Source organism: Pan paniscus, chromosome 1 (assembly GCF_029289425.2).
Source record: "Pan paniscus chromosome 1, NHGRI_mPanPan1-v2.0_pri, whole genome shotgun sequence".
NCBI classification, from domain to species: Eukaryota; Metazoa; Chordata; class Mammalia; order Primates; family Hominidae; genus Pan; species Pan paniscus.
In genome coordinates, this window is record NC_073249.2 from 73,043,924 (window position 1) to 73,059,458 (window position 15,535).

General features: G+C 37.7%; 1 protein-coding gene across 1 annotated transcript in view; it reads right to left on the minus strand.

Annotated features, from left to right (window-relative positions):
* The window catches only part of PAPPA2 (pappalysin 2), a 642,477-nt gene that overhangs the window by 170,606 nt on the left and 456,336 nt on the right, over positions 1 to 15,535 (minus strand). The window contains exon 8 of the mRNA XM_055111171.2: positions 7,596 to 7,741. Coding sequence (XP_054967146.2) covers positions 7,596 to 7,741 — 146 coding nt within the window. The remainder of the gene's footprint in view (positions 1 to 7,595; positions 7,742 to 15,535) is intronic.

Here is a 15,535-nt window from a genome sequence, read left to right on the forward strand (position 1 = left end):
TATGAGAAATAAAGTTTTTATTCCTAGCAGTGTCATTGATTCTGCCTACATCACTATTTGCTTCTCCTGCCGTTTTGCTTTCCTCTTACTGGCCTGACTCCCAGCAGGAAAAAAAAAAAATATTTGAAATGTAAACATATTAGCACTTTTTCCAGAAACAGATAGTAAAAGAAAAAAATTACAAAAAGAAAAACAGGCTTCTTAGGCTGATGTTTAACAGTAATAGAAGAGGTGGTATTTTGTTTTCTCATATACATTAAATTGCTGTAAGATTTGGCAAGAACAATAAAAACTTTCCATGCTCCTTTAATAAAAAAAAAAGAAAATGACCATGATTTTTTTTAAATAAATGATGGTGATTTTCAAATTGGTATGGTACTGAGAAGACACTTACGAAAGTAAATTTAAGATTTATTTTTAAATGATAGTAGTTTAAAATAAAATTATATGTCCCAATTACTCTCTTTGCTACTATTAAACCTATTATAGGATGTTTAGGTGTTACTCTAAGAATGTGTGGTTTGCTGAGTATTTTGAGTCTCTTCACAGGTACGAGAGAAAAAGTAATTTTGAAGAGCACTGCTGTGGTCATGCAAAGCACACCCACTTCTAAGTGTGTGCTGAACCCTGCCATCTGCCAGTTCTTCCACTCTGGAATGCTCTCCTGTGTCTGCCAAGCAAACTCCTGCTTATCCTTCAATTCCCATCTCAAGCTTCAGCCCCTCTGGAAACTCTGCGTTAATGCTTTCAGCACAATTAGGCACTTTCCTTTCCATATTACTGCCTAACTTCATGTATGTTGCCATCACATAGTATTATAAATCTGTATGACATATCTGTCTCCCAATCATGCTGTGCACCCCTTAAGGGCAGACTGTTTTCATTATTCTATCTATGGCATTGCCACAAAACACAGTCAAGTTTTTCTTTGAATGAATCAATGACAACGAGTATGGTACCAAGACAATGAGTATGGTATCCAAGTTTTTCTTTGAATGAATCGATGACAATGAGTATGGTATCCAATGAGTAAGGTATCCAATGACAATGAGTATGGTATCAATGACAATGAGTATGGTATCCAAGGTATAAAAGGGCTGGTTTACGACTAACTTAAGTGTTCTGCTTTTAAAGACATGTTTTCAATTCAGGCATTGTTTACCATGGCTAAAAATGTTCAAACTACTGAATATTAGAGCTCAAGAGGATCCCACTCATTGATCCACCTGTAAAAAGATTTTTCTTTGTGTTAACACAGCATTGAAAGCACAAAATCATATGAAAGGGCAGAAATGGTGTTGATGGCAAATCAAGATGACAAATTACCTTGGTCTTTCCACATAGTGACTTAAGCCATTGATAGTCAGAAATTGGATTCAGTCTTCAAACTTCCAGGCTAGTGTGCTTATCTGCTAGTTCCCTCAGCAGACCCTGAAAATGTAGGGCCTTTACATGCTGACACAAACAGATAATTCCATCTTGAGTCTCAAAAAGGCTCTATCTAGAAAATTCTGAATGTCTTCCTCTATCACGTTATGCCAGCTATCTGTACTACTCTACACCTGATTTTAGTCAATACAGTTCCTTTGTTTAATCAGTTATGATTGAACAAGAAGAAATAAATAAGAACACAAACAATTTCCTATTGAATCATATCTGTGAGCTGTTCAGTCTAGTTTTTTACTTCTGAAAAGCACATTAATAATCATGTTGTAGGGTAGTACAGTTATTTCTCAAAGGATTAAGAATAAAATATAAATATCCCTTGCTTCTTTTGCAATTCCATTATAAGTCAGTGATTCATGAGACAATTTAAGCATTTCTTGAAACCATTTAAATTTAATACATTTACTCAACTATACCTTCATTCAATGATCACTCACAGAGCACCTGCTATATGCAAAATACCTTGCTTATTTATAGAGATCATAGATGTCTATCAGATTTCGCCAGTTTTTACATGCAGTTGTGTGTGTGTGTGTGTAGTTGTATGCAATTTATCACATATATACATTTGTGTAATCACCACCACAGTCAAGATACTGAACTGTTCTATCACTATTAACATGTCCCACCTGCTATCCTTTATGTCACACATACATCTATACTTTTCTCAACCTCCAACCATGTAGTGCTTCCTCATTCTTAAACCCTGGAAATCACTAGTTTGTTCTTTATCTCTAGAATTTTACCATTTTGAGAATACTACAAATGTGAAATGTTACACCATGTAAGTTTTGAGATTGGCTTTTTTTTTTCACTTAGCATAATGCCCTTGAGATCCATCCAAGTTGGTGCATGCATTAATACTTCATTGAGTAGTATTTCATTGTGTCGATATACACAGTTTAAGCAATCGGCACTGAAGGACACTTTTGCCATTTCCAGTTTGGGGCTACTATATAGAAAATAGAAAGCTGCTATGAAGACTCATTCATGTACATGTTTTTTAAGTAGACATATATTTTAATTTCTCTAGGATTAATGACCAGGAGTCCAATTACTGGATCATATGGCAAGTGTATGTTTAGTTTTATTGAAAATTGCTGAAGTATTCTCGAGTGGCTGTGCCATTTCACTTTCCCACCATCAATGTATGAGAGATCCCATTTTTCTGTATCCTTACCAGGATTTAGTATTGTCATTATTTTTTATTTTAGCTCTTCTCATGGGTTTGTAGTGTTACCTTGCTGTGGTTTCATTTGCACTTCTCTAATGGTTAATTTTATTGAACATTGTTTCATAGATTTATTTTCCATCTGTATATCATCTCTAGTAAAATGTCTGTTCATGCCTTTGCCTATTTCTAATTGAAATATTTTTGTTTGTTTTACTGTTGAGTCTTGAGAGTTCCATATATCTTCTAAATACAAGTCAGTTGCCAGATTCGTGTTTTGTAAATATTTTCTTTCTATTCATCTTGTTTGCAGTTTATAAAATATCTAGAATCTGTGGTTTGATATCTTTTGTCAGTTTGCAAGATTCTCGGCCATTATCTCTTTGAATATTGTTTCTGCCAACAATTGGTTTGTCTTCTTCTAGAACTCTAATTTACAATAGAAATTTTTCATGGAGTCTTAAATGTTTCCTAAGATCTCTTCTATATTTTCACAGCACTTTATTTTTCAGAGTTTCAGTTTGTAAATTTTCTACAATGGTCTAGTTCTTAAATTCTTTCTTCTGTTCATAAACCCATCTATTCATTTCTTAATTTTTCTTACTGGTATCTATTTTTAGTTCTAAAATTTCCATTTTATCCCCTATTAGAGATTCCAGTTCTCTGAAGAAACTATGCATTTTCATCTATTTTTACATATTAATCATAATTAAAGCCAGTGCCCAATAATGCCAATACCTGGATAATTTTTATTGTGTATGATTTGTTTGTTTGGTTTATCATCATTTGACCCTGTCTCCTGAAATAGTTGATATTTCTTTATTGATTGCTAGACACTGTGCATGAACAATCATAGAGGCTTTTGATTATGTCTTTCTCCAAAGAATATTTAACTTTCTTTTGCTAGACAGTTAGAATAGAGGCAGATAAACTTCCTCCAAACAAGGATTAAGAGTGTTTCAGGAGGAAACATAAAAATTCTAGAAGATAACATTGGAAAAACTCTAGACATTGGCTTAGGCAAAGAGTTCATGACCATGAACCCAAAAGCAAATGCAACAAAAACAAAGAAAAATGGATGGAATGCATATCAAAACCACAATGAGATACCACATTTCTCCTGCAAGAAAGGCCATAATTTTTTTAAAAAATCAAAAAATAATAGATGTTGATGTGGCTGTGGTGAAAAGGGAACACTTTCACACTGCTGGTGTGAATGTAAACTAGCACAACTACTATGAAAAAACAGTATGGAGATCCCTTAAGAACTAAAAGTAGATTTACCTTTTGATCCAGCAATCCCACTACTGGGTATCTACCCAAAGGAAAAGAAGTCACTATATGGAAAAAAGAAAAAAAAAAAAACACTTGCACACATGTTTATAGCAGCACAATTCACAATTGCAGCAATATGGAACCAGTCCAAATATCCATTAATCAATGAGTGGAAAAAGAAAATACAGTATATGTATATACCATGGAATACTACTCAGCCATAAAAAGGAACAAAATAATAGCATTTGCAGCAACCTAGATGGAGTTGGAGACCATTATTCTAAGTGAAGTAACTCAGGAATGGGAAACGAAACATCACATATTATCACTTATAAGTGGGAGCTAAACTATTAGGATGTAAAGACATAAGAATGATACAATAGAACTTTGGGGATTCAGGAGGAAGTGTGGGAGCAGGGCAAGGGATAAAAGACTATACACTGGTACAGTGTACACTGCTTGGGTGATGGGTGCACCAAAATCTCAGAAGTCACCACTAAAAAATTTGTCCATGTAACCAAACACCACCTGTTCCCCAAAAAACTATTGAAATGTTTTTAAAAGAGTGTTTCAGGCTGGATTTTAGGCTTTGTATAAGCTGTACTACTTCTGTTTACCCTTGCACAGAGGGTGTCTCAGAGCCCCTCTTCCTTGACAAGGCCTCAACTCCCAATTTTGTCTCTTCTGTTATGAGACTCCTAAAATCACTGTTCAGCTTTTTAATCTCTTAGAAGTTATTTTCTATGTGTTTTCTTGCCCAGTGTCCCTGAGAATGTGAGTTTAGTAAATAACAAATATCTTAAAAGAAAGTCACAAGCAGAAAATCAGGCTTACTTTTTGTGATTTCCATTTCTCTAGGATCCTGGTCTCTCAAGTTTTAGTTGCCCTGAAAACCTGAACTCTAATTTTTGTCTTGAGACCAAAGCAAGCTCTAGGCTGCTGCTCTCTGCTCTGCCTCTATGTCTTCCACTGAGAATGTGGCAATTTCCCTGAAAGGAAAAAGACTAAGTTATATACAGGACTCACTTCAATGCATTTTTCTTCTTTCTGGGATTGGACTCCTCATGTCCTTGTTGCCTTAGCCAGTCTGATGTCTTCAAATAAATAATTTTTAAAGTATTTTATCCATTTTTATAGTTGAATGAGTCTTGCTAATGCCCAATTCTAATAAAGTTAGAAAACATTCAATGGTATGCCCCACCCCAACAATTCTTATCAAGAAGTCATGATTTGTCTCCATAATGGCCAGGAAGATAATTTTTTAAGGTCTTTTAACCAAATAGATTCAGTTCCTATTGATAGACCTGGGCCTCATGGAAGCCACTGCTGGGTAAACCTTGCTGTCAGGACCTCCACAGACATACACCAGAAAGGTTATTCTTGGTGATAGGAGTGTGCACCAAGTTGGAGATATTTTCTTACAGTGTTATATATCCCCTCTGCTACTGTTGCTTTTGATTAGCATAACTCAAAACACCCATACTCACTATTAAATGAACTACAGGAATATGACTTTCTAGTCCGCCCATTGCTACCAGGAAGGCTAGAATGAACCACACTAGCTTTCATCTGGAAAGCACAGAGGTGTCTCCAGTTTACCCGACCATCTTGGAAATGTATGACTGAAATCTACAGCCCCTTTCTGTCAGCTGTATCAAAAATCCTTTGCAACTGTTCCTGAAACCAATAGCCATGAAGTGCAGCCTATGACTTACAAATTTGTTTTCTGACAGGCCCAACAAAATGTCTCATCCCACCCAGAAACCTCTCTTTCCCAGTTTTTCACTCGTAGTAATTGTAGATAAATCTGAATGCCTTCTTTGGTTTATACTGGATCCCTGAAAATATCAGGTCCTTACTTGAGGAACCTGATAATATGTTATCAACACATGCAATGCTCTTGCCTTGGTAGCCTCAGGCCACCACTAACATCACAAATTTCTGATTTCTCATGTACTGAGAACTAAAAATACAGTTTAGTGATAAAAGGACTGCAGGGCTTTAAAACTGAATCAGGTACTATAGAGCCAATGAAACCCAGCTATGCATGCTAGCAAAGCATTTAATTTGGATCCTTACATGTTTAATTTGTTATACATATATGTGTATATATACATTTGCATATAGCCTCCATTTTCTGGTACATATAACCCTTTTGGATCTCAATCTGATTCACTCTGTGGATTTTCATCACTGTTTCACACTTGAACAGCATTGAACAGCAATCTTTTCTTTTTTTTTTTTTGTCTATCGCTAACGCATTGCTCATCTTCCTCCTTCCCCAATCTACAACACTGGTTATCTTTTGAATACTTGCTCATATTGTCTATGATTGTCAATTCGATATGTTCTAGACTTCACTATGACCAGGTGCTTGACATATACAGCATTATGTTCTATTTCTTTAATTTATTCCTCTCTGCTTCTTATTTGATTACTAGGAAGACCAACTTTGCAGTACCTTTTAAAAATCATTTATAAAATTCTTTCCAGTCGGTCTAACTATTCTTTTTCCAACACAAAATATTACTCTCAATTTTGGTAACTTATTTTAAAATAAATTTTTATAGAATGCTATCTAGAACATTTTGGAAATGTATACTAATTATGTTCATTAGTTACTCTTTATCCATATGTTTATAAAACGGATGTAATCCCTCTTCTTGCTTGGTCAGTAAGATTTCCCTTTATAATAATAAGACATTGTAAAAAGGATTGTCTTTCTTTTTTTTATTTTTAATTTTTTTATTTTATTATTATTATACTTTAAGTTTAGGGTACATGTGCACAATGTGCAGGTTAGTTACATATGTATACATGTGCCATGCTGGTGTGCTGCACCCATTAACTCGTCATTTAGCGTTAGGTATATCTCCTAAAGCTATCCCTCCCCCCTCCCCCCACCCCACAACAGTCCCCAGAGTGTGATGTTCCCCTTCCTGTGTCCATGTGTTCTCATTGTTCAATTCCCACCTATGAGTGAGAAGATGCAGTGTTTGGTTTTTTGTTCTTGCAATAGTTTACTGAGAATGATGATTTCCAATTTCATCCATGTCCCTACAAAGGACATGAACTCATCATTTTTTATGGCTGCATAGTATTCCATGGTGTATATGTGCCACACTTTCTTAATCCAGTCTATCATTGTTGGACATTTGGGTTGATTCCAAGTCTTTGCTATTGTGAATAGGATTGTCTTTCTTAAGTGTTCAGTAGTTGCACTTTGTGTTAAGGTATCCACTCTTTTCCCCGGTGAGCAGGCAAGCCCCACCTTTTGAATTTCCTGGGATTTTTCTCAGGAGTCCACACCATACAAGAAGCCCATCAGTCTTCTAGAACAGTGATCACGTAAAGCAGGTTTCACAGTCCAGCCACCTTCTGGATATTTTGATAGTTCCCCACTTGGGGCTCTGCAAGACTTAAAATGATCTTATTCTATGCCAGCAATTTATTTGCATCTAAATTATAGATTCAGTCTAGAACATCCTGAGCATTTGCCACTGTTTGTTCTAATACCTCTTACTTGTCTATATTGAAACATTTTGACAGGCTCTACTAAGTGCCATTCTCAGCACAAAGCAGTTAATTCACTGTGTAAATTCACTTTTTCTCTGTCTTTCTTTTTTCCCCAAACTTACTTTCGCAAGCTTCCTTCAGCCTTCTTTGTTTTTTTCCTACTATGTTTGGTCTTCATTTCACTTACCCAGGTGAGTGACAGCGTCCTTGTCCCAAGGCCAGGTGGCAGCACCTGCAAGGTCTTCCCGCACTGAGCTGGCAAAGTAGATGTTGAGGAAGTGAGTACTGTTCAGCTGCAGGGCCTCCTTCAGCTCCTTCACACTCATGTATGCCCTAGAGAGCATGCAAGATGAAAAAAATGTCACAGCAAAGAATTGGTACTTAGAGAATAGCAGAACCAGACCTAATCAGATTCTAATGGCACTCCCAGCCAGCATTACCTTTTGGAGGGGCATGGGGCAGAGACCAGCCTGTCATGAAGACCAGAAGAAAAGGCACTAATACACATTTGGGATGCTTATTCCAATAAATAGTATAATGACTTTTAAAAACACTGTAATGTTTGTATGGATACTCCATATTTGACATCATACTCAATTCCCCACCCTATGCCCAGGTTATTTCTTCAAGATAAATCTAATGATACCATGAATTCTTTGCCTTGAGAATTATTCTCAGGCCATAGTGAAGAAGGCCTTCCAACTCTTAGTTTCTTTTCCTTCCATCACACTGCATGATCCTTGAATTCCAGTTCAATCTCTTTTCCAGTATATGCCTACTTCAAGCATTATTTTTAAAAGAAAAAAGGAAATAGAGGATAGAAAACATAAAGTAAAAGAGGAAAATATGAGATGAGTTATAAGCAGGGAAGGACATAATAAAGCTACTGCAAGGCATAACAATTGTATAGACATCTCTCTTTATAGTCCCCTAATCCATGGAAACTCTACCCTACTCCAATTACTTTATGATACCTAGTATGTTTATTGGTGACTTTGAAAGCACTAGGAAATATTATGTTTGCATTGATGCACAGAATTAAAGGTCTATTAAAAACACATGACTTGTGGCTTATAAAAAAGGAAACAAACATTTGGTCTGTTTCTAAACTCATATATAGTCAAAGATCTTTAGCTTCTCAGCATCAGTGAAACTTAAAACTTTACCATAAGCAAACAGGGCCTTGCTGTTCTCACTGAAGTGTTTTTTAAGAAGGAACAACCAAACCAGAGCTCAATGGCCCCTTAGACTTACTAGATGCTCCCCACAGTGGCCATGGTCTGCCATTCCAGAGATAGGAATGTTCCTATCACAGAGTCAGCTGGGCAGACAGCCTGGCAACATAGGTTGGAAATTTCCTTTACTGATTATGCTTTGTTGATGCTATTCTAGTAGACAAGCTGCAGACATTGAAATCTACCACCCTAGAAGCTCATGTTAGGACAGCATGACCCTTCCCCTCTAGCTTGCTCTGCCTCCTGATTGTTGATGCCATCTATTTCATCCAAGTGTAGGATGTGCTGGCAAAAATCACCTGAGAAAGGGCGATCCCAAAGATTGTTTATTTATTTTTTGGAACAGAACCAAAAACAGGAATAAAAGGAAAGACAAAAAAAGATCTTGCTTTAGAAACAAAGATGTTTAGGAGAAAAGGGCTTTTAAAATACTATCTTTTACTGACTTATAATATCTTGGAAAACTAGCTCTCAGCCACAAGAAATCATCCAAACTCCACGAGATGATATCATATGTGATCAGGGGGATAGTTCTCCTGCTGCTTTCCTGAAGACACAATGTTTTCTGAGTTGTTGCCTGGTTTTCCCAAGATATTAGTCACATTCTCTTTATTTTCTCCTTTATTATAAATAACTATAATTTCATTTATTGATAAATAGATGGTTTGGGGGTGATGATGATATCAAGCGAGTCTTCAACATGGAGATGTTTCAATAGGCCAGAAGAGAGAGAAGGGAAGAGAAAAGAGAATGAAAGAAATGAAAAGAAAAAGAAAGAGAAGAAAAGAAAAGAAGGGCGAAGAGAGAATCAGAGACTGAGCATGGGCTCAGCTCAGGGTACCAAGGAAGAAAAGCCACATCCTTTCTCTGTTGCATTCTTGGGTTCCAATTAAAATTGGGAGTTGGTAACTTGACAGCTTTCTCTCTCTTCTCCTCAGGCACTTCTCCAACCTCCCTGCTCCTGACATGGCTTACTTGGGCTATCTGTGTGTTACTGGCTTCTCTGCCTGCCATCTACCAGTCTTGGACACCATCTTCCCATCCTCCCTCAACCCACCAGTTCCACTAATTTATCTTGAGCACCCTCCGAGGGGCCTCCTCCTCCACACCAACCTCATTAGCTGGTTCTCCTCATCTCCCTTTTCTTCCTTGCCCAATCTTCTCTCCAGGCATAAATTACCCTTCCAGATGACAGTATTTATGTCATGCTGGTGGCAAACTGGGTATGGTTACTCAGACTCCTGTACTTCCCAGAGATACAGATATATGTCGTCAAGTATAAGGGAGAGAATATATTTTAAAAAGCTAGAAAGAGTCATTAATTGAATTGATAGAAGAAACCCTTATTTTGCTGGAAACAAAGACCACTATCCAGACTTTTCTCTAAACCAATGAGAGTAAACACATAGAGGTCACTGTGTCTGCTTTACATGCAGAATGCTCTGTCTATTGCAACACAGGTAACCATTTCAAAAGTTAATCGGAGCTAATGAAGATATTGTCTTAGCTTCTCAACCAATATGACCAGAATCTGGTTCATAGGCTTAGGATGAGGAAAAAAAATGGATATTATTTTCAAATTTAGAGCTTAGCACCTTGCTTCAGAAATGATTAAGAGATAGACTTGCCATTCAAATTAGCTTAATATTCAAGGGAAGGTAGAATGCCATACATAAATGCAGTGAAACGCAAAAGGGGCATGCATTGACCAGAACTTTGTATTAAAAGGGGATGAACTGCATTAATCTGCTTAATTTCTGCCAGGATCTACCTTTCCTCATGCTCTCTACGCTCTAGATAAGGATACTCACCTATATGTATCCCTAAAGGACTCAGAGTGACCAAAGTTATATCTTGGTTTTTATAAAAATTGTCTCAGAAACAGGCTGTCCTTGGAGCTGATATATCAAGCTGTTCTGCCCCATTGCTCAAGCTTGTTAGTTCTGACATGCCCCGTGGAGAGTGCACATCTGCTTCACCATTCTATGACCATTACCTACTAGTTTGGGATTAGCCATTGCCAGGTTTCAAGTCTACCGTGTTTCATTGCCTCCCAGCCTTAGTGCATTCTCTCTGGCTTCTGCCATGCCCCTGACAGCTGGCTCTCCAGCCACATCCCAGTATCTAAATGTACACGCAAACTTCAACTACTGCTTGGTTCCCAACTAAACAAAGTAAAAGTGTAGGAAAAGTGATTCTTTGTGCTGTCTTTTATTAGTCAGTTAAATAGCCTTATTGTAGATTGATAGGAATTATTCAAGAAGGAAGCCAGAAATAAGAAAAAGATCTTGAGCTGTCTGCTGTCTGAAGGAAGTTGAATCAGTATCAAAAATTGGCATGTAGAAAACAAGACATAAAGGATGGATGTGCACCTTGAGACTGGGACCCACAGCCCCACTTCCCACAGTCAGAGAAAACCCACTCCAGAGGAGGAGCCTGACTGCACTGCCTCTTCCTTCAAGGGAATACCACCTTTGACCTGATCCCTCTTCCCATTCACTGGGCCCACACCTTGGGACTTGTGGGCCCCCGGAAGCACCAACTAGCATTCTCCAGGTTGTTCGGTACAACCTCAAACACATAGCTTTCTCTGCTCCTGTAAAATTCCTTTTGCTCTTAGGTGCATGGAACTCTACTCATTCCCATATACTCCCCACTTCCTTTCATTTTTCTGTTTTCTGGTTACTCTGTAAAGAGCTCCAGCCCCTGATTCCTGGGCTCTCCCCTTACTCCACCTCTTATCATCGCCTGAGGAATTTCAACATTTGTGTGAAGCATCCACTGAAAACACAGTCTTATTCTTTTTTTTTCTTTTTTTTTTTTTGAGACCGAGTTTTGCTTCTGTGGCCCAAGCTGGAGTTCAGTGGCGTGATCTCAGCTCAACACAACCTCCACCTCCCTGGTTCAAGCGATTCTCCTGCCTCAGCCTTCCTGAGTAGCTGGGATTACAGGTATGTGCCACCATGCCCAGCTAATTTTGTATTTTTAGTAGAGACATGGTTTCTCCATGTTGGTCAGGCTCGTCTTGAACTCCTGACCTCAGATGATCTGCCCACCTCAGCCTCCCAAAGAGCTGGGATTACAGGCGTGAGCCACGGCACCCGGCCAACACAGTCTTATTCTTGACTTCCCTATTTCTAATAATCTTCACTCACTTCCCTTTGCTCATCCATTCTTATTGTCACCCTTATTCAGATGTATTTGTTTCTTTTTCATTTCCAATCTCATTAAGATTTTCAGTTCCACTTGCCTGTACTTTTAATTGTTTATGGCCATCTCCTCTCCAGGGTTAATTTGAAATTTTCAATATTCTTCTTTTGCTCCTCTCACCTCAATTTCCTATCTTCATGACTCTTAGTAGATGCTCATACCTCCTTCTTTGATGATATAATCAAGCCCATTCATCATGAACTCTATCACTGGGTCACTGGGTCTCTCTCTTTCTCTCTCTCTCTCTCTCTCTCTCTCTCTCACACACACACACACACACACACACACACATATATTTACTTCCTTACCTATTTGTATTCCCTTTTCCCGATCCCACAAGATGAGGTTTTCTGAGAAAATCCTAGCTAACACCCTCTCATTTTTCTTCTTCCTTTCCAATTCAAACTTCTTAAAGGAATAATTTTTTCATCTCCCATTCACTTTTTTTCCATGTACCTCCTAATCCCATTATAATCTGGCTTTCGTCTGTACCACTTTATCAAAATTGCTTTCATTAAAGTTGTCATTGACTGCTTAAGTTTCTCTGCCCAGGAAATTTTTTTAAAAAATCATTCTCTTATTGGAACCTCTTGTTGCATTTTTATATTATTAGTTATTTCTCCTTCCTAAAATTCTCTACTTTCTTTGCTTTCATTGCAGTGCTCTTTCCTGGTTCTCCTCCTGCTTTAGAGACCAACGATTCTCAGTCTCCATTGTGAGTTCCTCTTTTCCGTTCTAATTTTTAAAAGTTATTTCCCAGGGTTCTGTTTGTGGTCCATTCTTTTCTCACTCTCCATGCTCACCATTGGGAGCCCTTCTATTCTTAAACTTCAAAGCACTGTCACTATTCGAACAACTCCCCAACATAAATGTAACTACTCCTACCTCTCCTCTAAGATTAGATTCTTATTCTTTTCCTAGCAATTCAATATTTCTACCTGGTTTGTGCACAGAAACCTTGAAGTCAGCATGTCAATGTAATTGGTGGTTCTATTTGAGTACAAAAGAAACTCAGACAAATTGAATTTCAATGCATCTGAAATAATGTTCCAGCTGGTGAATCTGTTGACTTGTTTTTCCATGAGTAGATTTGCAAGAAGGGTTGAGTTTCGGTTAAATACAGAGAAAGTATATGCCTGTGTCCATGGAAAGATTTAAAAATCAAGGACAAGAGAAGGAACACATTGGCATTTTGTCCTCTACCTAATCTTACAAACTGGATTTTGAGCTTTTTAGGAAGAAACTAAACTTCATAAAAAAAATTTGTAAATCCAGGATAGACAAGCAGTTCTGCTTTAAGTCCTAATAACAAAACAAAGTACTGATGAGGATAAGGGCCGCTTTCTCCATTTCTGGCAAGAATTAAGGGACGTCAGCACCATTCTGGCCCTGGAGAGTTTTACAGCCTTGGATTGCATCAGGCGCCAACTCTCTAAGGCCAGCTTTTCCCCAGAGAAATAGGGCAGAGAATCATCTGGAAATGCTGAGTGTCCACAGACAAGGTAAATACCATTGCCAGTGTCCAATGGTAAATAGCAGGAGAGCCACAGAACTGGTGGGCATGAATTGTAAAGGCACACCCTTCTGGAGACTCCAAAAAGGTACATTGTATGAGGATAAGATTTTATAGTTACATATTGAGCTAATGTAATTTGATTGTTAATGGTAGTATGAGCTCATTCATGCCCACAGCATTATGTGGACTGCGGATATTCAGTTTATCTCTAAGAAAATGCTCACAATCTTCCCCACACCCATTTCTCCTCCCTGGTCCCTCTCTGAATTGGTGCCACTTCTAATACTCTTTCTATGACACAAGTAGAAAACGCAGAATTCCTCCCTCATTCCTTGCTCTCCTTCACTCCACCCCCTCAGTACAATCAACCAACTGCTGATGACCCCAGAAAGAAGAGACATAGTGGTGAATATTGTTTCCCTTCTGAAGGCCACACAAGAGACCAGACATAATTATTACCAGAACATCATCAACCAGGAATATATCTGTTTCTTGAAATTCAAATATGGAAAACCTGACAAGACATTATACACAAAACATTAACTCACGTTTGCTAATTCATGTGGAAATGAATATTACTAGAAGCAAAATTGAATTTTCTCTAGAAATATTTGTGTTGTAAGAACTTGAGGTTGAAATAAAAGAAATAATCAGAGATTGAAAGGACTTAAAGTCTAGTGTCATAATATTTTAAGGTAGTCAGTATAATGCCCTCAAGGATGTCCGTGTCCTAGTCCCTGGAAGCTGGGAATATGTCATCTTATATGGCAAAAAGGACTGTTTAGATTTGACTAAAAGTACAGGCTTTGAGACGAGGAGATTATTCTGGATTATCCCAGTGGACCCAATCTAATCATACAAGTACTTAAAAGCAAAGAACTTTTCCTATGTGTCATCAGAGAAAGAGATACAGTGATGGAAACAGGATCAGAGACAGCTACAATGCAGGCTTTGAAGAAGGAGGAAGGGGCCCAAAGCCAAGGAATTCAGGCAGCCTTCAGAAACTGGACAAAGCAAAGCAGTAGATAGTCCTCTAGAACTTCCACAAAGGCATGCAGCCTTGTTGACATCCTGATCTTAGCCTAGTGAGATTTATGTTAAACTTCTGACCTACAGAAGTACAATACATTCATGTTATCTTAAGTCACTATGCTTGCAATAACTTATTACAGCAAGAATCGAAAACTAATACATCTCTTTTCACTTCAAAGTAATACCACTGGAAAATAAAAGAGCATAAAGAGAGTGAACATCTGGCTTTAAAAGATGGTATCAAATGAAAAGATTTGTTTTAAAAAACCCTGAGGCCAGAATTATGGACTCAAGAGGAGGAAAAGAGTGTATTTCACCACTCCAGTTTTTGGCAATATTTTACCCACCATATCAAGAGACCCACATAGCAAAATTTATTTAGAAGAGTAGGATATAAATAGATAACTCGTCACGTACAGATACTTAGAAAGACAAAATATAAAGCACACAAAAGAAAAGTGTAGTGGGAGAGGTACCCAGGAGAACTTGAGAGAAAATGGTCAAAAGGGAGCCAGTGTGTCAGGAACACAGGCTCTCAGGCCAGAAGAACTTAGTTTCTAGGCTCACCTCCTCCACTCAATGGCTATGTGGCATTGGCAAGGCACCTACCATCAATGTATCTCAGCTTCCTAGCTGTAAGATGGGAATAATGAAAGTCACTATATGAAAATATAGTAAATAATATATAAATATAAAGTTATAGTAACTAATGAAAATAACTACATGAAACCCACCTCATACAGTTATTGGCAGGTAAAAAATGGATAACATCTTCATAAATGTGACACTTTATAGTGTCACACATAAACATTCAATAAATTTTATTATGAATAACAATACCTATGGCTTCAAATCTCTACTTAGCCAGAAACAAAGTTCAAAAGTCATAATGTATGAAAGCAAGTGTGATCTTTCAGACTTGGCAGGGGGCTAATCATGGCTTATGTCTAAGGAGCAGGTATACTTCACTTAAAAGGAGCAACAGAATGGAGGCAATGCCACAATGCAGAAAGGAAGAAAGCACACTTACATTCAAGCCCTAAAGTCAATCCATGATGGGAAGTTTTTGATAACAATAAAATAGAAATGAAACTCTCCTGTGCACAAACTACAGTTGGCCTGGTAAGACAAAGG